Raw genomic sequence first — 25,244 nt, forward strand, 5'->3', positions numbered from 1 at the left:
TAAGTATTTTATGACAACGATATCGCTTTATTGCATGCGGGGAGCGATGCGGCGCGCGCGCCGGTAACGGGGTGGTGGGCGTGTCTCTGTGATCGCGGCGCATGCGCGCCACGCCGCTCCTCGCGCACTCGATACATATCCGCGGTAATAAATAATATAAATAATAAATAAATATCAACAAATTACAAAATAGCCTTTCGTAAAAAGATTAGATTACTAAAGTGTATATTTTTTTTGTGGTTTACAAAATTTACAGTTTCTCGTTTCACGTTCTCGTAACACGTTCAGTAGGTATAAAAAGTGAGTTACATTTTCAACGAAAAATCTGTACAGTCCGTTTTTGTTTTTTGTAGTGGAACGTTTAGAAATCATCGTGCGCGGCTAGGTCGAACCTTGGTGGGAAGGTGCCGAAACCATCACCGAGTGGGGGGCGCGAACGCTGGGGCTGAAAAATAAAAGATAAATGTCAATATTACGTCACAGCACCTACTGGCATCACACGAGGAGGGACAACCTCTGACAAAATTCGAACGCAGGTCCAAAAATTATTCGTACGTTCTGCCATTTGTATTTCGAACTTCGAAGATCGAATTTAGAACGTCAAAATTTTGTCAAGAGCTCGAGCATGCCGGACGGATAAACGAGACAAGTTAAAACAAGGAGGTTTCTATATTATGCAGACTAAGGGAGCACTGCTCACGGTGCCTTGGGGGCAAGTTCCCAACTTACATAGTACTCCAGTGCTGATTTAGGGACGCCCTTTTACGGACGCCTGAATGAAAGAATACCGTTTAGTATCTAGAATAGCTGAGAAAGAAGTTATTACTGAGAGAGAACAGTAAAAGATTTTTTACGAGCGAAGAACGTTTCCTGTAAGTCTTCCTTCAGTTCAAAGAACGTTATTGTAGAAGTGAACACTTACCGCCGGGCTGACTCCTCTCGCGGCGGATCCCGCGCGTCCCTTGCCACGGAATTTGCTGATAGCCTGTTCGGCGAGGTCTGCCCTCTCCTCGGCCTCCTCCAGCTCTTGCTGAGCCTTGCGGAACTTGGCCAAGTTGAGTGCGGCGATCTCCTCTGCTTCCTCGATCTGCCTCTTGTAAGTCTTGATCTTCTGCTGCAGTTTGTCGACCAGATCCTGCATGCGTTCGTGGTTCTTGCGGTCCTCATCGGCCTGGAAGGTGAGCTCCTTGATGCGTCTCTCGGCCTTGCGCAGGTTCTTCTGGGCGTCAGCGTGTCTCCTCTGTTCACCGTCAAGCTCGTTCTCGAGTTCTCGTACTCTCTGTTCGAGCTTCTGAATGGCCTTCTTGCCACCCTTGAGCGCGTTAGCCTCAGCCTCGTCCAACCTGACCTGCAGTTCCTTGATCTGTTGCTCGAGAGCCTTGCGGAGTTTCTCCTGGGTCTGGGCGTGTTCCTGTTCGGCGCGGAGCTCGTCAGCGAGGCGAGCGGCGTCGACCATGGCCTTCTTAGCCTTCTCCTCGGAGTTCTTAGCCTCGTTGAGGAGCTCGTCGAGGTCGGAGTGCAGAGTCTGCAGCTCGGACTCGAGCTTCCTCTTGGCAGCGGAAAGAGAGCCGTTCTGAGCGGACAGCTCGTTGAGCTGCTCGTGGGCGTCGCTGAGTTCCTGTTCGGCCTGGCGACGGGCGCGGTCGGCCTGTTCCAGGAGGGTGCGGGACTCTTCCAGTTCGTTCTGGAGAGCATTGGCGCGGCGCTCCGAGATGCCGAGCTGTTCGCGGGCATCGTCACGGGCGCGCTGTTCCTCTTCCAGGGCGGTCTGGAGGTCCTTGATCTGGGCCTGGTAGCGCTTGATGTTCTTCTGGGCCTCGGCATTAGCCTTGTTGGCGTGGTCTAAAGCGATCTCGAGCTCGTTGATGTCGGCCTCGAGCTTCTTCTTCATGCGCAGAGCCTCAGCCTTGCCCTTAGCCTCGGCTTCGAGGGAAGCCTGCATGGAGTCGAGGGCACGCTGGTGGTTCTTGCGAGTGTTCTCGAATTCCTCTTCCTTCTCCTGAATACGCCTGTCGATCTCCTGTCTGACCTGAGACAGTTCGAGCTGAGCGCGCAGGACCTTGTTCTCCTCCTGCTCGAGAGCGGCCTCAGCCTCCTCGAGGGCGGCCTGGAGCTCGTCCTTCTCGGCTTCGAGGCGCTTCCTGGCCTTCTCGATCTCGTGAATGTTGCGGCCACCCTCTCCGATTTGGTCAAGCAGATCCTTGACTTCGTCGGCGAGGTTCTTGTTCTCGCGGCGGACAGCCTCGAGTTGTTCCTGGCCTTCTTCGTAGGCACCCTTGAGACGGAACAATTCGGTGGAGTAGTTGCGGCATTCCTTCTGGCTGGCGTCGAGCTCGGCGGCGAGGTCATCAACCTTGAGCTTCCATTCGCCAATGATTTTGTCGAAGGCCTTCTGTTTCTTCTCAGCGGCGTTGGCAATAGCGGTGGCACGGTCGACCTCGAGCTGCAGGTCCTCGACCTCGGTGGCGAGGCGCTGCTTGGTCTTCTCGAGGGCAACAACCTTCTGGTTGAGGGACTCAATTGTCTCCTCGGCTTCGGCAAGGCGGGCCTGGAGCTTGCGCTTGGCCTCCTCGAGTTCCTCGGAGCGGGCGACGCCCTCGGACTCGTACTTGGAACGCCAGATTTGAGCCTCGGCGTTGGCCTTGGAAAGCTGGCGCTGGAGATCAGCCTTGCCTTCGGCCTCCTCTTCGACTTGCTCGCGGATGTTGTCCAGGTCGTGTTCGAGGTTGCGGAACTTGCCAAGAAGGGTGGCGCGTTCCTGTTGAAAGAAGATTTCAATTATTATTTCACGTAATTAAATCCAATAGATACGGTTGCACAGTTTGTTAATATTCGTAATACTAACCCTGGCCTCCTCGTCGGCGAGCCTCTTGGTGTCCTCGAGCTGGGTGGTGAGCGACACCTTGATCTTGGACAGCTGAGACACCTGGGACTCGGCCTCCTCCAATTGGCGGAGCAGGTCGGAGTTCTCGATGGACAGCTTCTTCTTAGCGGCATCCAGGTCGTTGAGGGTACGGTTGGCCTCATCAGCCTTGGACTGAACCTCGTTGAGCTGGTGCTGCAGCTGCTTGACGATCTTCTCCTGGGCAGCCTGTGAGGAAGAAATTGTGTGAGCGGCAATGTTAACCACTTACTTGTACGTGACAATTCACCGAGTGTTATCCGTTGGGTTTGGATTTAATACGGGATTGTATTGTCACATAAAGAATTATAATTTTACAGTAATCGATTGTTATAAAAAATGAAATGAGTTAATAACTTTCATTCGATGTAATATAAATGTATGAAATGGTTAAAATGATTTGTATCGACGTTTATAATTTCCATAAGAGTTTATTTTTTTATTCTACCTCTTAAAGTAAAAATAACTCAAATGTTATAAAAAATATGTAAGTAAGTATATCATGCGTTACTGTTTAATATGTAATCAAGTATTATTTAATTTCAAGTCGGTCACACGTTAATTCAAAGCAGCTTAGCTTCTGTGCTAGTGTGTAGGATAGGTATAATTTATATCGTTAGTTATTATTATCAAATCTAGAGAGTCATTAGTGAGTCGTGGTGATGTTGTGTGTTTCATCTATCCTTTATTGGCTAATTTCGAAAGCTGCGAAGCGAAATGTCCAGCGAACGCTGATGCGAACACAGAGTCTCCATCTTTTTATACCTTTTCGTTGGACAAGTGGTCGAGACCGGCACGAAGGTCATTGACTTCGCTAAAGTATTGAGAGCGTTCCTTTTCAGCCCTGAATGGAAGTTACACAAAAAGTTTTAATATATCATCGTGTAAAGGATCTTCAGAGAGTGGGGTCGTGAGTTTAAAATTCTGGGAAGTAGGACCTCAATTTCACATTGTTTTGTGTAATGTGTTGTTTGTGAGGGTCCATGCAGGGTCACCCAGGCTACACATGCCTCTAGGGCGACGTGTTACCTTCTCCCTCGCGACTTGATCGACAGCCGCGCGCGTGTTGTTAAGTTCATTGTAGCAAGACGCACGGTCATGTTCCGCCCTGGATTTGCATAACAACACTATTTATATCACTTCTAATAAAAGATACACCATACGGAATCGATGCATCAAAAGTACTTGATATTTTTATAACTTTACCAGCTGAATCACCACCGGCCAAATTTTCTAAACAAAACTATTACAGAATTTCTATTTAAAAATGCAGATGTGCAGACACCTGTCGGTTCAGTAGTTTCAATTGAATTTACGGAGTGTAATAAAAAGTGTTACGATCGTAATAATACTCACTTGGCCTTGAGCTTGTTGAGCTGGTCGAGCTGCTCGCCCATCTCGGCAACGGCATCGTTGTGCTTTTTGCGGAGGTTAGCGAGGGTAGACTCGTGCTGGATGTTGGCCTCCTCGAGGTCGCGGCGCAGCTTGCTGAGCTCAGCCTCGCGCTTCTTGTTAAGCTCGATCTGGGCAGAGGTAGCACCACCGGCCTCCTCAAGGCGCTCACCGAGCTCCTCAAGTTCGCGGGCCAAGTCAGCGCGCTGCTTCTCAGCCTTAGCGCGGGCCTGGCGTTCGGATTCGACCTCCTCCTCGAGCTCTTCGATGCGGGCCTGCAGTTCCTTGATTTGTTTTTGGAGCTTGCTGACCAGGGACTGTTCGTCCTCGAGCTTGGCGGTGAGGGACGAGATCTCCTTGTCCTTGCGCTGGATGGTCTGCTCGAGCTCCTTCTTGTTGCGCTCAAGGTCGGCGACGGCCTCCTGGGTAAGCTTGAGGTCACCCTCAACCTTCCTCCTCTGCTTCTCAACATCACCACGCAGTTTCTTCTCGCGCTCCAAGGAGTCCTCGAGCTCATCAAGGGTCTGCTCGAGCTTTTGCTTGACCTTGTTGAGGTGGTTGACCTTGTCCTCGGCAGCCTGGAGCTCCTCGGAGGTCTTCTGGGTGCTCTCACCCTGGAGTTTCTTCTCCTTGTTCAACTTGTTGATGAGCTCATCCTGGTGGGCGATCTCGTCGTTCAAGTTGCGGATCTGGTGGTCCTTGGTGGCCTTGTCCTGCTCGGACTTCTGGACGGAGAGTTCCAAGTCCTCGATATCCTTCTTCAGGCCAGACACCTCCTGTTCCAACTTCTTCTTAGCCTGGAACAGCTGGTTGCGGGCATCCTCCTCCTGGGTGAGGCGGTCCTGGGTGTCCTGTTGTGTAAAAACTCCAAGTTAGTTCCGCATATTTAAATAACGTCAGCATGAACCGCTTATCTGTGGTTAACTAAACAAATACGTCTGTTTTCTGTCTATTCGCACATAATAATAGCGCCAATAAATGGTTTTGCAATAAACCGTGCAGTCTGCAGACGTGCAATTTATTTTTAACTCTTCAAACTATTCCTCGCATAAACAAATCAATGTTTATTTAAATAATCACGTAAAGTGTAACACGGGTGGGATGTTTCGATTCGAATAAATATTCTGAAGCGCCCATACTTATTTGGATTGTAACACTAGGCTAGTATTTTTATAACCTGTGAGTGATTTTATGTGATTCACTTTAATTAATCAGCTCGACAGGTGTGCTGTGCTGAAATCTAATGACCTAATTTCATGTTGCTATTTCAGTTCTCGCCCCACAACCCATATATCCTGGTGTTTACGATATTTCCTTCTAATTTTAAGTACCGGTAGTACTTGTTTATTGCCATAACCAAATTTTAATATTTTCCACGATATTAATCTAAAAACTAGAATATTGGATTTAGATTTTACGACTTGTGGCTTGGCGTACCTAGTTAGCAATTTAGGTTTACTTTATCATTAAAGTAAACTTTCAATTCGTTATTTCACTTTCTATATTGACCATAGTTTCCTGCTTTAGAATTTTGTACTAAATTATGTATTTTATCATCCCCCTTATTCACAATTTATTATAATATTTTTTTTTATTTTACTTCACCACTTTCTATTTTATCCCTACGTTCGTATTCCAGAATGTCCTACTAAATTTTTCATGCCTTCATCCATTATTTATACCTTTTTCACTGAACAATTCACTTTCTAATTCAAAGTTACGAAGTTCGTTTTCTGTTTGCCCTATTCTTATTTCGGAATTTCCTACTAGTTATTCACAAAATGTATAAAGTGAAACTTACCCTGAGCTGGGCTTCCAGGTCGTTCTTCTGAGCCTGGAGCTTGTTGGCGCGCTCCTGGATCTCAGAGAGAGAGCCCTTCTCGCCCTCGAGGTTAGCCAGCAGAGAGGTCTTCTCCTCGAGCAGCTTGGCGTTGAGGACCTCAAGCTCCTTGCGCAGCTTCTCTTCCTTCTCGAAGGCCTCTTGCGCCTTCTGTGCCTTCTCCTCCAATTTCTGCAACATCACATTCCCTTTATCTACACCATCCCACTCGGAAACAAAAACGGCCGCCATGGTCAATCACACCGAGGAATGCGAGTTCGGTTCGTTCGTTGGTGCGCGCGCGCCGACCGCCGCACTACTGAGCCTCGCTGGAGAATTCCAGCACTCGCCCCCGCGCATCATTACTTTGTGTAAGGAAAAAGCGCGCGCTGGAGGGGGGTGGAGTCCAGAAATGGACGCGGCAGGTGCTGCGGTGTCACGTAACCGTCAGGTGGGCGCGGTCGAGACTATTTTCGTTCCTGAATCACGCGTGCCGTGTACCTCACATTTATTGGGTCAGAGCGGCTAATCAGGTAAGTGGCGATGATTGATACTGACCGCAAGCTCGTCCTCGACGCGGGTGACGTTGAGGAGAGGCTTGACCTTCTGCCACAGCTTCCACCAGGGCCAGGTGCGGAGTTGCAGGTACTTGCGCAAGTTGCGCTGGACAACTTGGAGGGCGACCCTAGGTAACAAACATCACGTTGATTTATCTAGTTTTTTATTTTATTTTAGAAAGCTTCTAGCGTAACAAAGCTGCACGGCAGTATTACTGTGGAAAAAGTACTAAGTAAGTACGTAACTAAATTGATGCGAAATTTAAAAAAGTTAAATTAATATCATTAATATCATAGTAATCTATAAAATAAAAAAATATAGATAGAATGGGAAGTTTTACAACAAAAGATAACAATAAAACGAAATTATTCCTCCTAAGAACGTAGAAAGTTAAGAAGTGAAGAAACATGAAAGAAGTAGCATTTCCTAAAACAGTTTAATATCTCACCTCTGTTCCTGCAGCTTCTTGTACTCCTTACGGGACAGGTAACCACGGATGTAGGCCTGGAGCCACGAGACGATCTTGGACAGCCTGTCGTCACGCAACTCTTCCATCTGACCCAGGACACCAGCGCGGAAGAACACCTGCTCCCACAAGACCAAGTTAGCACCAACCCCAACCACAGCGACGCGAAAAACCACATTTAGAACACTAGACATCACTATCTCAACAATAATAAGAACATGTAATTATTTGATTAAAATATTTACTTTAACAGAAGACGTACACAAAGAAATATATAAAAAATATTAAAAAATATATATGCACTCGTGGGTTAGTAGACTAAGATACGAATCACAAAGGACTTACATTCGACGGAAGAATCTAATTAGTAAATCATGCAGAGAATATAATATAGACGTTAGTAAGTGTAGTGTATGTGTACATGCGTGTAGGGTCTACCTTCGTCTTGCCCATGCGGAAAGACTCCGAATCCAAGCCGGTATGTTCGAGAATTTTCTCGGTGGCTTTCTCAGGGGTAATTGGCTCCTTGACCAGAGCCGGGCACAGAATTTTGTATCTGCGTTATAGGAGCACACAAAGTAACAACAGTGTATATGTGTATTGTAGGGAGAGCGGATAGAGGAAAAAACAAACTAGAGCCAGAGTAATTTGGGCTCCGAGGGTAAGCTGCCAACTTCAACTGTCGAATTGCCACACCAGTCCCATAAGGTGTTGCAAATTCGACAAGCATATAAGCCTCAACCTGAGCGACGCTCGTAGTCAAACCGCTAACTACTAAAACGAGGACATGCCTTGGTGTGACCGAGACGGTACGACTCGACATCGAGACCGGTGGCCTCCAGGATGACTTGAGCGATCTTCTTAGGATCGGATTCCTTTTCCACAGCTTTAGGGGCCAGGATCTTGTAGCTAAATTACCAAAATAATATCCACACGGTGAGGGAACGTTCATGACATACATATATAGGTAGTGGTAGGTGTCTAAAATACAGGTATAATATAAGGGAACAAAGTTGAACTTCTTAGAACGTCGACCATATTGGCTTATATTAAATGTCCCAAAGTGGTCACGTTCTAAAAATTTCAGGATCTCGGAATATGAAATATATTATCCCGTAACTTGTAGTTCTGTACGTACTAGTATAATGTGATAACATAGGTGTGGTTTCGATCTATAGGTGCATTCGTTATTGACAATGTGTAGGGTGTACAATCCGGGATCAACTCTATTCTTTAGAGTTTGATTGGTATATTCTCCATGCTAACACCTTACTAGGGTGATATCAGTATCATCATTGTCTTGCCTTAGTGTGACCAATACGATAGCTCTCAGGGTCTAGTTGTACCGACTCCAGACACTTCCTAGCTGCCTCTTTAGGATCTTTTTCGGCAGTCATGATGGCTGGTGCAAGAATCATGTAACTGTTCATCAAATAAATTCGTTAATTATGCCTTCACTTTCACTTACGGTACTGCAATCATATTATATTAAAGAAACATTTCGCACGCCTAAGTAGGTACAAGGTGTGAATTGGCTAAGTGTCTATCCTTCAGATTATATTTAGACACTGTTACTCAGCAATGCACGATTGGTTGATGACGTCAGCAGTCAGCTGCACTACCAGAATAAAATATTCGTGTTAAAGTCGAAATGAAATTTCCAGAGCTAAAAGAATGTTGTTTAGACTTAGCAGCTGAAAAATATGTTCGTACTAAAATAACACCTAATCTTGAAAATAAAATATGTAAATTATTATAATTTGATGATTCATTTTCATAAACATCTGACAGCTGTTGGCTAAAATAATTTGAGTGGGTGTTGGAATCTTACCGGAGCTTGAAGTCAGGGTAGACCATCCTGTTGGGGAAACCTTTACGGCAAATACGGATGCCTTCAAGCACACCGTTACAGGTCAGCTGGTGCATCACAAGGTGAGAGTCGATGAGACCTGGTGAACAGAGTAACGACCGAGTGCTGACAACATGTTCACTGGAACCGTGGAGGGCAAAACCCTTGCAGATAAAATAGTTTTTTCATAAAAGACATAAGTACATTTAATTTCCAATTTGAAGAAAGTAGTTAGAAAACATGATAGCAAAAAGAGTTAGGAAAAGTATATAGAGCTAAAGAACTTACCAGGCTGTTTCAACTCGTTGGGGATGATGCAACGCACGAAGTGAGGTTGAGTGGACCTCAGCGTCTGCATCAAGTTGTTAAGTTGTTCCTGTGGGCACATAAGAGAGTTAGTAAGGTCCATAAAGACCCTTTAGCGAACATTAGTGACAAGGATAAAGCATTAAGAAAAACTGATTTATCTTTTGTGACGAATAAGTTTTGTAAAGCGTAGGTTCAATTTTTAACATTGACAAAATAATTAAATTTCATTTTTAATTTCAATAGGAAGAATAACATAAAAAGCAACACTCAAATGACGTGAAAGTGATACAAAGTTGGTTCTAATGAAAATGTGAACATATACTTATTAATATAAATTATAACACACAAAACTGTTAAAACAACCAGAACGACAAACAAAAGCACACGTATGTTGATAGCGGCAAAAGTAACGATAAACGTTTAGGTACTACTTTACTTTGCTGCTTCCATATTAGAAGTAATATCCAAGACACACTCAGTAAATGTTGTGCGTCTACTTTGGATGTATGTGGTAATTAAAATATTAATATTGCTAATAATAATATTATACATTGCGATGTGATTTATCAATATCTACAAAACCCAGGTTTATTACACATTGCCGTAGAGCTACATCTATGTAGTTGTCTACGTCAAAAAGTGGATGATCAAAACATAAAACTGTATAAACTAGAACCATTTAAGTACCTTGTAGGCGGAAGACACAGTAGCAAAACCGCCACCCTTCTTACCACGGCCGCCTATTCGTAGATTAACAAGCACAAATTAGTAAAGGACGATCACAATAGCACAGACGTAGACATAAAACGTTGTACAATACAATACTCGTCGACAATACACCTGCGAGACATGGCGACATGAGCTGTGCTGCAAACATACGCTGACTGACAATGGATGGACAAGAGATTATTGTGAAAGCGTTTAAACAGACACTTTTGCTTCGGACTATACCAATTGTTGACATAAATGTTGAATGTACTTAAGTAAAAATGATGACAAAGGTATAGTCCCGATAGGTGTCGGCTGAAAGCATGTAGACAGACGATCACAAGTAAGCGACGAATAAGGCACAGAAGCAAATGTTGCTAATATTATACTCCTGTTTACCCTGTAGAGTGATGATACGGTCTGGAAAGCAGACCCCTTGGCGCGCTTGCCACCTATTTTGTTTGAAAGAGTCACAAAACAGTGTTAGTTTCTTAGACCTTGTAAATATTCTGCAATGATAAGTGTTTTATAACATATTTTTGTTAAAGGTGATGATTTATGGACCAAATTCACAGAAGTATAGTCATGAATTTGGCTTAGGTATCACAGTGAGGTTGTGGTGTGTTCTGTGTAACTCAGTACTCGTTACATGATGTAAGTGTTGGTATGTTCACAGAAGTAGTACTACAGCTCATGATACCTGTTCAATTGTTCTCCGCTGCAATCTCTAAAGTTGCTTCAATGTCATCATAATAATGTAGATAAAATTCTTGAAGAGTTCAAGTAGGATCCTTAAATATTTCATTATGTTTATCATATACGTGTAAAAGTAGATACGTACCCTTGCCGCCAGCATCACCACCACCAGACTGACCAGGATGGTCAGCGAAGATCTCAACAAGCAGCTTGTTCTGGCCCTTCTTGAACTGGTCGACGACGGTGTCGTTAAGAGGGTCCTTGTTCTTCTCAAGCCATCCGGTGATGTTGTAGCCGACCTGTTCGACATTTACAACTTTTGGTTATTTGAAGTCGTAACAAGTCATCGAGAGTATAGTTTCTAAAAATACTTTAAACGACTGCCCTGTAAGTTTGACCAAATAGGTGACAAAATATAAATCAGTGAACTATAGAGGTATAATCAAGTTTTTTTTGTAATATTTATACAGAAGGAAAGTCTCGATACTTACGTTACCGGCGTAGTGACCAATGGCGAAGTGAGCGGCCTGGCAACCGGGCTTGGGGGGCTTCGGCTTCAAGAACGGAGCAGACTTGCCCAAGTGGTTGTTGTTCAACTTCTCAACGAAGGTCTGATCGGTGGCTTTCGGGAACATAGACTCTTCCTCAAGGATGGAGAGGATACCCATAGGCTGGAAACGGACCGGTAATGTTACCACACGAAATGGCCGAGTCGAATCTGGGTTTGATGTTACTAAATTCTAATCTTTTTGATTGCTTGACACTGGTGATAGTGATAGTAAAAATAAGAATCAAGTACATGAACAAATAGTACTGATTATTTATTTAGAGTAATTTGAACTAGAAAGTAATTGAAGGGGAAAAGTTGTTTCTCAATTTTTTAACAGTAAATAGTGTTGGTTATGCGTTAAATTTGAAGCCTCATGCAATATAAATCAAGTGTTTTGTAGCGTATTGTGTAAATGCGTATTTGTATTTGCGTATTCCTAATAAATACAATAAATAAATCAAGTATAATTTTAACTAAAGCTTTTTAGAAAAACTAGTGGTTAATAATGCTTTAAAAAAATACTAAATACTTTTATTAAGAAGCCTGTTTTTAAAAATAACAAGATACTAAATATAAGCTTCTATGTTGAAGCTTTTATTCGGCTCAAGCGCCTTCACATAACTAACTACGTATATTTTGCAGTGTAGGAACTTTGATTTTGCTTTGTAATGTAACGCGGTGCATAATCTACTTTTGCTTTTCAATTACTGCATTTGCTTTAGCCTTGCTTTTTGCGTGTTCAGAAAGCTATACTTATAAAATATATTTTTTTTTCATAACTTTGACCGTAGAGCCAGGAATGTACAGCCTTATATTTTATTTTTGCATTTGCAGTGAGATCTTCTCCAGCCCAAAGCTCTACGCGGGCCTAGTCTTCAAGCTAAAAATTGTCGTCTCCAATACCTTTTCCAACAAATCTATGGTCGGTTGGAGGTCCATACCAAAATCTATGAAGGTCCATTGGATTCCTTCCCTTTCATATTCTTCTTGCTCTAGTATGAACATGAAATGATTAAAGTACTGCTGTAATTTTTCGTTCGTAAAGTTAACGCAAAGTTGATTGAATCCGTTCGTCTGCATCGGAGACATGGAAAAGAATTTAAGCTATCAGTTAAAAAAAATTAGTATTGACTGCTGATTGATGATGTGTATCGTGTCCTTAAGGACCACAGTGTTGGGTTTACATATAGATAGAAAGACACACAGTAGGAGTCACACAAAACACAGTGAGCATTGTAGCATTGAACAAATCACTCGAATAAACTCCTTATTTTTGTAAATACCAATTGATTTTTCTAAACTGTAAATAACCCAATTAAAAAATTTGGACGAGTTTATTCGAGGACTCGGTGGCGAGATGCAAGCGTTCATTGCTGCGTTTTCGCCAACTACCTTTTCAATAAGGTCAATGCAATTTTGGAGATCCATGCCAAAATCAATGAAAGTCCATTCGATGCCTTCGCGCTGGTACTCTTCTTGCTCCAGAACGAACATGTGATGGTTAAAGAACTGCTGCAGTTTCTCGTTGGTGAAGTTAATGCAAAGTTGTTCAAAACCGTTGAACTGTAGGGAGAAGCAATGTGGATGGTTAAGTTAAGGGTTTTGGGTGAACACATTACGGATTTCATTCCGCAACTGAGGGGTGGCCCTAACAAAGAGTCGAGGAAGTGATAGAGTCCTCCGCCCTAGTCTCTGAAAGTGCGGAGGACGATCCAAGTCGCAAACAACAGCCCGTCTCCAGCTCCCCGCGTCGATGGGCACACCAGCAGCCGGCGGCTATTACCTTCTCGATAAGATCGATACAAGCGAGCAAGTCCATTCCGAAATCGATGAAGGTCCAGTTGATGCCCTCTTTCTTGTATTCCTCTTGTTCGAGTACGAACATGTGGTGGTTAAAGAATTGCTGGAGCTTCTCATTGGTGAAGTTAATGCAGAGTTGCTCGAAACCGTTGTACTTTTGTAAACAATAGGAGATCACATAAATGGATAGGTCAAAACAGTTAGGGCACGGACTAGTCTATTGTAATCCTCATTAGTCAGCGGGGCTGCCTTAAAGCTAGACTATTCTATACTCTAAAAGTAATACACAGATGGATCTAATAGGGTTCTAGATGTCCAACCGAGGGTGAAGCTCTCTCGGTGTACCTTTTCAATAAGATCAATGCAGGCTAACAAGTCCATTCCAAAGTCAATGAACTCCCAATGAATGCCTTCTCTGGTGTACTCCTCTTGTTCCAACACAAACATGTGATGGTTGAAGAATTGTTGCAGTTTCTCATTTGTGAAGTTAATGCAAAGTTGTTCGAACCCATTGTACTAAGGAATCAAATTATCATTAATATCATAATTAATACTTATTAAAATAATTAACTAAGTATCTTTGGTTTCTACTCTACTTCTATTTCTACTAATTATCTTATGTTTTATTTTATTGAGAATATATCTCTACAATTTGGCTAGTCAATAATAAAGTTTATAAGTTTGAAGTTCAATACTTTCTTACATTATTGACTAGCCTATGTCCCTGATACTCACGTCGAAGATTTCGAAACCAGCAATATCCAGTACACCGATGAAGTGCTGCCTCTTCTGCTTGGTATCTAGGGTCTCGTTACACTTCTTGACGAGCCACTTGAAGAGACGATCGAACATACCCTTGCACATGGCACCGACCGAGTTGGAAACCTGGTCCTTGTTACGACCCTGGGTGACGAACTCGTTACCGACTTTGATGCGGGGCTTGAGCAAGTTCTTGTACATGTCTTGGCAGTCGACGCCGAGGAGCTTGGCGACCTTCTCACCATCCTATAAAAGAAAGTAGTTCATTAGTTTTCATAACGAGAAACAGAAAATCCTGTGAGGAGGATATTTTAATCAACTAAAGCTAACTGGAAATTGTTTATGTTCCACTAAAAGAAATGACATAATATAATAAGATGACAAAGGTCCTCCTATAATAATGATGAAGATGTGCGATACTTGCCTCAGTGCCGTCGGCCTCAGCCTGCTCCTCGCGACCCCTCTGCTTGAACTTCATGGAACCCATGTGCATGACAGCGGCGGTGATCTTGTACACGTTGTCCTTCTCTTCTTGGGTGAAACCAAGGATGTCGAAAGCTTGCTATAATACCAAAACTCATGTTAGCGTCGTGAATATTTTTATCAAGCATTTCCTTGATTCCGGGAGGGTAAATTAATGCAAAGTTCAAAGAAGTTAAAATATGAAGATAAAATTATTTACTAATTACGACATCTCTGGTCAAAATAAATATATACTTATATAATAAAATAATTATTCAGTTTAAGGAGTTACATAACTATAGAGAGAGAAAACAATTATTTAGAACATTTAGGTACACATAAATACGATGAATCATGGTAATAATTCTGTACCGTCGGTGAAAAGTAATACAACTCGAGTTGTATCACTTTTGAGTTATTAGCACACACTTCATGTTCGAAAAATTCTCTTTCTTTCTGTCTAATTCTCGTAACTGTAGCTATTATAAATACGGAGATAATTTTTGTGTAAAGTGATATAAGTACTGTTTGTGAAGGATTCATGCTGTTATAACACGTGTAACATAATTCATCTTAACTTGCATCAAAGTGAAATGAAGATTTTCATTAAATATTTTGGTGTAAGTAAATGCAACTCAAGATATATTAAAATACACGCCATGCTTGAATTCTCACGGTCCGTGTTTAATGATATAATTTTAGTTGTAACATCAAACACCAAATTTATTTTTTCGTGAAAAGTAATATAAATTAATATATATCAAAATATTTCAGAAAATACGATCTTGGATATCAATAACATGTCGTGTATAATGATACATACAAGTTCGATTCTATGCGCCACCAGTGTGTATCTTAGGGTAACCTCCGCATAAACCTGTCTATGGGAAGCCATTTTGTCTAGAGCCACAGCAAACCATATCTGATCCGCATTGCGAATGGGTATAGGTTACGTTAGTACTTCAGACCAAACCGTGTTTTTTCTCTTTCTGTTATAACCGCCTTGTAGTACTTAATAATAGTACCTCAATAAGTTGTGAGTCCTGATCATGGCGTCGATATCACCATGGCAGGGTTAGTCAAGAGGTATTTGAGATTTGTCATAACTGTCATTAGTCTCCTTCCCTTAGCTCAAAGCATAGCTGTTTTACATAGTTTTCTTGATTACATGCAGGTTAAGCGGTGGCAGATTGAACGCTGCTTTCATTGCTAAGGAGGCTGTAGACGTGAAATAATAGCTCCAAATATTATCAAGCGCCAATTAATATGCAAGCCATTCAATACACGCTGGTTAGATCTTTGATGCAAGCGCCGGTAGTGGTATTTTTGAACCTACACAGCTGTAGATGATCGTACATACTTTTGGGTTTAAGGTCCCACTGGGATCCAGCTTGGCAGCATCGGGATCTGCCACATCTTCTCAAGAGAAGATTACCAGTTTCTCAAACGCGTTGAATGGTGTAAATAATTGGTCGAGCTTTCTCGTCTTTATAAAGGGAACAACTACTCTGAACTCTGTGCACCACCGTTAAATTGTTTTTTCTGTATTTTGATTATTTATTTATTTATTTTTTTATTGGATAATTGGCAACACCACGGGCACAACCCCTTAATTAAACCAGGTCACAAAGTTTGTAGAAATCCCAGGAGGTATTTGTGCTTCTGAAAGGAGCTGGTTGGCTTACATAGTCAACAAAAGCACGCATAATGGACCACTTGCGTTTATGCGGAAAACTGAGCCCATTAAAGTAAAGTAACATTAGATATGGGACATTTGTCCATACATGTTGTGCCGACCCCAACTAGAGTGGGATAAAGGCAGGAGGATGGTGATGATATAGTGGGAAGTTGCCCACTTCACAATAGTGGTCCATACGCGAGGATACGCGGAACGTGTGCTTACGTCTAAAGTTTTGTGGAAACGAACTCATTTAGCTTAACCATAACAGACCATGGTAAAGGTGATAAGACCTACCCTGAGGATAGCCCTGTGTAACCTATAGGTTTGAAGGTGAATCAATGATCTTCATTTTCTCTACCTATTCTTATCGTCAACATTGATTCGACTCCGTTTATGGTTCTGTCAATGTTGCGGTTGCCATTAGACCGGGAATTTTGATAATTCGAAGTATTGAATTATCAAAACCTCTGTGGAAATGCGCCCTTCGATCGCCGGGCAAGCTTTGCTCATTTTCTTCGTGATACATGTATACTTTAGGGGATTTTGATTGTGGAATGAGTTGTAATCTTTTAAATAGTTTCAGCAGGAATGAAGTAACACTAACCAGTTTGTGTGATTTTGGTTTAAAAGTACGTAGGTACATCACTTTTATCTCCAGGCCGTGCTGCCAGGCTAGCCCGAAACATTCCTTATGACCAGTCTTAATATGATTCCTCTTACCTTTATTTGTTAGGGGTGGAAATTTTATCATAATTGAATTTGTAAGATGAACCAACAATGGTTTTGATTAGGGGCGTAGTGTGGTGGACAAAATGTGTTTGTAGCGGGCAGCAGTGGTGGTTTTGACCGGTTATTTATGAGTTTTGAGAGTAAAATCATAACAAAATATTTTATTATCGCCACCTTACACTATATATACGTGTACCATCTTTATATGTATTTATTACTAGAAATTCGTAAAAACATGTATCATTTTACACAATAAAACCGAAAAAATAAATCAAGTTATACCACTTGACACAAATTCGTTATAGTTTATCGTTTGTGTCAATTGATATAAGTTACGTTTCTTTACTTTTTAAAGAAAATAAATAGAATTTTGCCTTTCTACAACTTCATAAAATAAACTTTCTTCCAAGACATTTTGTTTTATGTACAATAAGACTGTAAAATTATTAATTGAAAATATGATATATCAACGATGACTTTTGTATAGTTATGTGTGTAAAAAGGTATATGTAGACTTGTATCAATTTACACAGTATAAAAGTTGGTGTCAACTGATACATGTAATTTATTTTGATCCTCTACCATTTCTGTTTAGGTTCTAAATATAACTAAATATTAGAAAAGAAACCTTCTATCATCACCTATCGACACATCTAACTTCTGTTCCATTATTCCTTATAAGTCACGAGCTAGAATATTTTTAACTTTAAACTCGATTTTCTCAAAACTTCAATTTTGGACTTGTATTACTTTTCACCGACGGTACAGAATTATAGTTTTAGAATTGCACTGGAAAGATACTGAAAATTAAAGACAATTTTAATCCGACAATATGGTTAGTAATTGCAGGCAGCGTTAGAATCTAATGCACCATAGCTGGTGGTATTCAGTAAGTTCATATTGACGAATTGGTGCACAGGGTACTCCGTCGAGGAGACTTCACAGGGTGAAAGATCTAGGGTCACTGAAAACCAAGGGGTAGTGCTATCTATATTTTTGGATAAAACAAGGGTATAAACAATATTGGGTTTGAAATATATGAGGTCCAGATCCGCGGACATTTTTCATAAATCTAAAATCTAATAAATTTTGAGATGCATGTTTTTGGGTTTGGGGAGAAAAATTCCAAGTTGATCGTCTATTTTCGTATATTTTTTGATGACTATCAACTTTGAATCGTTCGTGTGTTTCCAACACTGAGGACTAATCCTCGAGGTAATCACACACGCCGATCTTCTAACCATTGAAAACTTACGTCGGTCAAAACACATTCCTCGCCGTCATCGACGTTGGGGATGGTAATCTTACCCTGGGCGACGTTGTAATAGTCGTGGATGTCATTGGACAACAAACACATTTCTGGAGAATAAATCGTCAATTTATTAGAAAAGTAGTCGTGAAAATGTTTTGAATATCCTGAAATTCTTGCCGACGTCCTAACTGTCCGTATCGTGTTTGTGCTGCGCGTGAATTAGTTTTTTGATAGGGGTGCGGTGCTGGATTGGGTTTGTGTATATCAACCGTGATAAAACCTGTGCAAAAATTCTTTCCGTGAACTTTTGCAGGGAGCGAGCATGGGTATCATGTGTATGTCAGATATATTGGTGATAAGTAACCAATACGCGGATATCTGCATCAAAGACGCACGCTCCATGCGTAGGTTCGGAACTTACGACCGTTAGTTCGAACTCTTCGCCGTCGTTGACTCCAGGTATCCGAGTCTTCCCTTGACTAATGAGGGGATAGTCCCCGATGTGGTTGCTTAGCATCGTTATCTCTGTGAACACCAAGCCAACATCTGACATACACATGCGCGGACAGAGTCGCTGCCCAGCCGTAAGCGAAGCAAACAAATAGAGAAGAAGGATAGTAAAGCATGATAGATGATGATGAGCCAGTTGTCTTATATCTGGACTCACGTCGGTAAGTGTCATTTCTTCGCCGTCATCGACTCCAGGAATTACGGTTTTGCCTTGCGACACGATGTAGTAGTCCATAATGTTGTTTGACAAAAAGCAGAGTTCTAAAAAACACCAATTACGGTCATTTGAATTGGTGTTGCTTAAAGGAACACACGCGTTAAACTAAAACTAGACTAATTAATTAAGGTTGGGTAGGTAGGTCTCTTGCCGGTTCGAGGGCGATTTTCCCGAAAGACGACCGCTTTCATACGGGCGTGTCTATCAGAGGAGAATGAAACAATCCACGATGCAACCTCGTCTAGGCTTGTGCCTTCGCAAGGCTAACTTACATCAGTCAACACACATTCCTCTCCATCATCTACATTGGGGATGGTGGTTTTTCCTTGCGAGATGATGTAATAGTCATACACATCGTTCGACAGGAAACACATTTCTAAACATGGGAATTCAGGATTAATCATCTATGTCTTGGGTGTAGTACAAATGCAGGAATGTTTTAAGTGTTGTTGTGTTGGTGTGTACAAAACTTTATGACTAAATCAGCTTCTACCATAATCGTAGAATACTTCAAATATTTCTCCTGATGTGGTATTGACACAATCAATAAATAACATGCCGATGTACTATAAAAGAGCAAAAGTGCAGTCACTGAGCCCAGCGAATTATTTGTAACAGTGATGAAATTATGAACTATTAGTTGTCATAATTATAAAATTTATGTTTTGTAGATGTCTTTGGTCTATTACAGAAACGACATGTGACCAGGAGGTCTTAAGTGCAACCAGTAATTTTTTTACTTTGCAATAGAAACTGATTGGACTTTTGCACCTTATCGTACATCTGTTTTAATGACGTCTTTATAGTCTGACTGATTCTTATTACAGTCTTTTAAAAAGTTATTTCATTCCAATTTAACTATGATTTATCTTGTCCATGTTTATTTACTGATTGTGTTGGGTACATTACATAATATATAAATATATTTATAAAGTAACAATCTAAAGGTAATTTGTCCCACTACTGGCACTACCCTTCAACGTCGAGTTGGTGGACGAGCATATTATATACTCTACGTTACAACCCAACACACTGTTAGGCGCTACGGTAAGTAATTATAATCGTCCATAACATAAGCAATTTAACTATTATGCGTCCCACTGCTGGACACAGGTTTCCCCTCAATCAATTCCACCACGCTGCCTGCTTTCACCTTTGCAGGTTGGGGAAGATTTTCGAACTTGGAACAAAATTTTAAATCGCCTTTGTTGCATTTCTAACCACTAATCTCTTTGTTACAAAAAAAAACTATAAGTTTGAATATGAAAAACAAAAATGTTTTTTTGGAAGTAGTTCAAAAAATCTATCGAGTTAAATACGTACCCTTAAGTCCGGCGACGGAGCCAGACATCATCTGGTAGAAGATGTGGTAGGAACGTTCCAGAGCCTGCTGGGAGATGACACGAGCCTTCTCAAGCAGATCTGGTGATTATAAAAAGTCATATTTGAATATAAAAATTGGTGCAAAACAAACGAAGATTTTGAGAACCCACGTTTTTTGAGAAGCTTCTAGGAACGCCAGTATGCTTCAGTACATTATGATAAACTAATAATCTGTGATATAATGAGATTATAATATATGTTATTATTTCACGTTCCTTTTTAATAATCGTATATCATTATAAAAAAAAAAAACTATTCCTCCCAACAAAGAATGTAAGGATCATTAGAAAACAGTAAGAGTACAATACAATTGTGAACAAACGCGAACTTAACCCATACAAACAAATTATAAATTAACAACATTTCTCAAAATAAGTAGTCCGTTATAATAGTTGCTGGTGTGGTTGCCTGGAAGATATTGTTCTAGAGCAATAAGGCCGTCCAAGTTGTACTGTATACATATTTTATGTTTGTTAAATAAAGTTGTGTACAATAAAGTGTAGTTGATTCGACAAATGTTCTGCGCCAAGTAGTTAATGCCATCTGTGGCAAATCTACAATAAGTCGCGTCAAAAAAAAAGGATTTGATTTGATAGTTGACAAACTTCGGCTTTACAGTTGAATCGAATTGTCCAACAAGCCAACAGAAAACCTTAAACATGTAAAGACTTCAAAGAGTTGTAGTAAAATTATAAAAGTTCAAAGATACTTACAGGTCTCAATGTCAGCACCAGCCAGCTTTCCGGAGGGGCCGAAGTGGATACGGATGAATTTACCCTGGGGAAGAAGGGAAACAGGTGTTTATGTACGTCGCAGTACATTTTTCTTGGGTTTGAAAGCTTTGTTAATGGAAAAAAAAAATCCCATTAATTCGGGTTTATCATTTTTTTTGCTGTAAGATTTAGGATGCAGAGTTTTGATTTAAATTTTATTGTTATCATTAAACAGAATTCAAATAAGATAAAGAATCACATCATAATAGTACTTTTCAATTTTAACCCGATGAGCATTGATTGTTTTTCAAAGTCGAAGTAAAAGTTTTGGATACTTACGAAACGAGAAGAGTTGTCGTTACGGACGGTCTTGGCGTTACCGAAGGCTTCAAGTACAGGGTTAGTCTGGACGACCTGGTCTTCCAGAGATCCCTTCTTCTCCTGGGTGGGGTCCTTCTTCTGAGAGGCACCGACGGTGGCGAAGTACGCAATTACCTTCTTCGTGTTCTCAGTCTTTCCGGCACCAGACTCTCCGCTGTAGACGGGATAGAATGGTCTTGTTAGCAACTTTGATGCATAGCCTTAGGACTCTTAGGATAGTCCTAACACTTTACGGGGACTTGCAGATTCGTTTCTTTTATGTATAATGAGTTTTGGTGACCATAAGAAATGCACTTCACATGTAAATTTAATTATTTTAACGCTGCGAGTTTGTCAGTTATCGTAACAAAAATACCGAGTTCTTTTATATAAAGCTATGATGCACTTGAGCATGTCTTTAGTGCATTTTTAATTTATCGCCCTTGACTTTTATAACAATAAAAAGAAAATGGTACAGAATCTAATGTTCATATTAAGTATATAGGCAGTTTTCGATCGTCTGTGTAAAAATGACATTTCAGTTGATGTATTTCGAACTAAAGATACGACACTAGAATTTAGACTATAAGTACAGAACATAATGAAAGAACTTACGTAATCAACATAGATTGATTCTCGTGGTTGGTCAACATGTTGACATAGGCACCGTCGGAAATGGCGAAGATGTGGGGTGGCACTTCCGAACGGCGCTTGCCTCGGTACAGCTTGGCGCATCGGAAGGTGTACACGGGGAATCTTTTGTAGGGGTTGATAGCCACGCAGAAGAGACCCGAGTAAGTCTGTGAGATGACCACAAGGTTAAACCATGGAGCGATAGTTATCGTGCAGTTTAAGGCGATAGGGGAAAATGCATTTGATGAGAGGAAGAAAAGCAAAGAAAGGTGGGAGATAGGGATTTGCAAAGATGAGGATTTTTGCGATAAAGAATATGAAAACTCATATTGGGTATACTAGGATTAGGAGCATTTTCATGTCCTGGCTGTTAAATAAAAAAGGGTATGGGAACATGATTTTTTTTGGCTAAGAATTTATAGAGGCGATTTATCTTTAAAATGGGTGTTGGGGAATTTACCCGTTAGGCAAGGGGACCAGAAAGAGTAGGGTAGGGGTTTTGTTGACGTTATGTATGATGGTAATGATCCCGTGAATACTTATATCTAACTCATAAAACACACACCGATACAGAGAGAGTATTGTATTGATACTTTGTTCTCTGTGCCAAAATCAGTCATAATAGAATTCTCTACGTGTCATGGGCCAAATGTTCGTTAAACTATTTATGTAAACAAATTTTGTTCCGCAGAGAGTTCTACTATACAAAGTAAAACATGGTAAAACTCTTAAATGTTAAGAAATAAAAACATCAGAATCATTACTTAGTTCGGTAGAGCAAGGGTATTGTAATGATACCTTTTTGCCCTACCACCATAGAAAAGACAACTTTTACTCGTGAACTGTTTTGAGTAAAAGAAGCCAACACAACACTGAAAATCTATTCTAAACAACGAAAACAGAGAAATCTTCTGGACGCTGTGGAGTCCCGTTCACCGACTTGTCCTATGTAGAAGGGTTCAAGTACGGTCTTGGAGATTAGATTTAGTCACAAGGGAGAGGAATCTTTGGAAGGAACTTAGGAATGTAGACGTCATTTTACATATCAATATTCAAGCATGATAAAATTTTAAATTACTTCTAATCTTTGATCGAAAATCCATCGTCTGGTATTCGACGATGTTTAAACAAGAGTGTTGGCAACAGACACATAAATCCCCAAAACACGATTAGGACACGTAATGTAAAAACTGATCTCAACGAGAGAGAAAATTCTTGAACGCGACTGAAATAGCGTGACGATAATAATATTAATAAAGTGCTGAAATAGCCACAGTTGGCGCACCGAAGCACTATTTATAGTATCCAAATCTAGACATCAATCCAAGATTAATTGCGCCGTTCATGGGCAGCTATTGATCTTTAAAACTTGGTATATGTCCAAGAGACTTTTATGTCTACGGGTCACAGGTGGGCTGGGTACTAGGTAGGACATGCACACTCGTCGTCAACTGCATCGCTGCTCCGGACTTACGTAGATGAGCTTATGGTAATATCTCTGCTTCAAGTTATACAAAACCGAAGCGTCGTTGAGGTATGTCAAGTTGGACATATCCTCGCATTTTTCGTACTTAGGCGGGTTGACTTGTCCTACAAGATCCTTCTTGAAGTCTTTAGTCTGTTGGGAGAAATATGGACATTAGTGTTATAGTAATGGTAAAGGTGCCTGAGGCACCTACTTACATAGATGAGTTTCGAATAGTATCGTTGTCGGAGGTTGTGGAGCACGGCAGCCTCGTTTAGATACGTCAGGTCAGCCATGTCCTCAACTTTCTCGAATTTCGGCGGGTTAACTTGTGACAGGAGGTCCTTTTTAAGTGTCTTTTCCTGCTCATTTGTAAAAACAGTTAGTGTACCTGGTTATGCTAAGTTTAGACATAAAATTATGTCAATTATTATTTATACTTTGGTTTTCTTTTCTTATCAGGCGTGTCCCATAGCTTATTGCAGTCACTTATGAAACTCTCAAACTTTTGTACAAGTTTGTACTGATATTCAATATGTAACTAAGTATACATGCCAATTTGTTTCATTTATTCAGATACTAATGTATCATTTAAAGTAAAATTGTTCATTAAACTTATTTAAGTTATATATTTTGTAAGGCTCAAGTTTTATAAATTACGAATTAACCAAATTATATTTACATAATTCATTAATTATATTTCAATTTCCCGTTTGAAGATGCATTCATACATCTCGTAAACACATTCATTGCACTTTTTATCAACTGCCTACGTCAAGGGTTATACGTCAAAAACGGCTTCAAGGTTAACGGCTCTTTAAATATTGTCAAGTCCTTGAGGTAGACAGTTGTACGTGCATTAATTCTGTTTATATCTCCTTGGATTATGTATTCTACGTTAAAGCCAATGATTCCAATATTGACTATAAGTATATGTTCCTAAGTCCTCACCTCGCCTCCGGGCAGGATAACGGTCACCAAGTCGCCCTTGGTGGCCTTAATTTCACCCTGCAAGAAGCCCTCCTTCTCGTCCGGGACCCAGCAAGCTTTCTTGCCATCGTAGGGTTTGCTCTGGTCGATACGCTTCTGCTCGAGAGAAACGAACAGGTATGGGGTCGGATCGGGGTCTTCGCTCTCTTGTGCAGGCTTCGGCATTTTGGAGGGCTAACGAGACTTTGGGCTAGTCGAGACACGAGAACACGCCCTGGAGCCTTCCTGTAACACAGCACACGTTAGACTCCGCCGCAGTGGTAGTGGGATACTTCAGGCAGAGGCCCGCGCGTGCGTCTATTTGTGGATGTAACCCGAGTAGTGGCCGGTTCGGGAGCGCTGCCAGCGCGCACGCGCGTTTGCGTAACGCCGAGTTTTATGCGCGCGCGTTTTTATTAGCGTACCCGACCGGCCCTTCGCGGATGTTACGTCACAGGAATGCGAGCTGGAGTCGCGCCAACCGATTTATCCGAACGTGGATTGTTGTTATTGTCTTTTATGGTGCTGGTTGATGGGTCAACGCAATCAGGATTGTTTCTACTTCAACTATTGACACATCTCTCTAATTAATCAATCAATCTCATTTTTATCTAATCAGATTCAATTGTTTGACTTTACCAATCTTATTTATTTCCTTTTTGAATTTACTATTTAAATTTGGAATTACTTTTCAATCACTTTTCAAATATTAACAATTGCTTGATTTAAAATTAAATTCGATTAACAAATTCAACTTTAAAACAATTTAAAAAATATTTGAGAAGCACAAACGTCAAATCGATTACAAATCTATCACCGTTTTCGATAGACAATCAATCCAGTATCGAACACTGCGACCGAACCAATCCTTGTTCCATTAACCAAACACCGTCACAGGACAAACCACTGCACAATGCAAATCCAGTCGGTAAATCGGTGTCACGTCACTTTCGATCTCGTATTCTGTGTACGTATGTATGTATGCACGAGGGTTACACTGCACTGAGACCGCACGGGGGGCGTGCGCGCGCACTCACGTTGGAAGCCGTTCTGACCGGCGGC

The 25,244-nt window shown here is 41.2% G+C and overlaps 2 protein-coding genes across 12 annotated transcripts in view; one reads left to right on the forward strand and one right to left on the reverse strand.

Annotated features, from left to right (window-relative positions):
• LOC126371685 (myosin heavy chain, muscle) lies at positions 1-25,238 on the reverse strand. 10 transcript variants are annotated; one of them, XM_050016972.1, is made up of 25 exons: positions 25,220-25,238; positions 24,165-24,428; positions 23,223-23,366; positions 21,731-21,915; positions 21,095-21,290; positions 20,756-20,819; positions 19,983-20,081; positions 18,600-18,703; positions 14,233-14,370; positions 13,785-14,054; positions 12,642-12,812; positions 11,191-11,370; positions 10,845-10,998; positions 10,403-10,455; positions 9,275-9,362; positions 8,969-9,086; positions 7,576-7,693; positions 7,120-7,256; positions 6,672-6,798; positions 6,096-6,305; positions 4,259-5,145; positions 3,668-3,746; positions 2,846-3,091; positions 923-2,758; positions 1-445 (listed from the first exon to the last, which is right to left on the reverse strand). In XM_050016972.1, the coding sequence occupies exons 2-25, from the start codon at positions 24,366-24,368 to the stop codon at positions 362-364; spliced, it is 5,892 nt and encodes a 1,963-aa protein (XP_049872929.1). In that variant the 5' UTR covers positions 24,369-24,428; positions 25,220-25,238; the 3' UTR covers positions 1-361. The 10 variants fall into 10 exon arrangements, with proteins under 10 accessions (XP_049872929.1, XP_049872932.1, XP_049872927.1 ...); XM_050016975.1 differs by lacking the exons at positions 10,403-10,455; positions 18,600-18,703 and adding exons at positions 9,983-10,035; positions 18,932-19,035; XM_050016970.1 differs by lacking the exons at positions 7,576-7,693; positions 10,403-10,455; positions 18,600-18,703 and adding exons at positions 7,929-8,046; positions 9,983-10,035; positions 18,932-19,035.
• Positions 1-25,244, forward strand: part of LOC126371730 (multiple inositol polyphosphate phosphatase 1-like) — a 102,487-nt gene that overhangs the window by 8,872 nt on the left and 68,371 nt on the right. The window lies entirely within an intron of this gene.

Source organism: Pectinophora gossypiella, chromosome 13 (assembly GCF_024362695.1).
Source record: "Pectinophora gossypiella chromosome 13, ilPecGoss1.1, whole genome shotgun sequence".
Lineage (NCBI taxonomy): Eukaryota > Metazoa > Arthropoda > Insecta > Lepidoptera > Gelechiidae > Pectinophora > Pectinophora gossypiella.

Bases quoted from the DNA above. Each gene is read 5' to 3' on its own strand.
- LOC126371685 (XM_050016972.1), bottom strand. From the start codon at position 24,368: ATGCCGAAGCCTGCACAAGAGAGCGAAGACCCCGATCCGACCCCATAC. The intron at 20,820-21,094 runs GTAAGTATCCAA...CTTCTTCCCCAG, and splicing joins ACGACAACTCTTCTCGTTTC to GGTAAATTCATCCGTATCCA. The intron at 3,747-4,258 runs GTGAGTATTATT...ACTTCCATTCAG, and splicing joins CTCAACAAGCTCAAGGCCAA to GGCTGAAAAGGAACGCTCTC.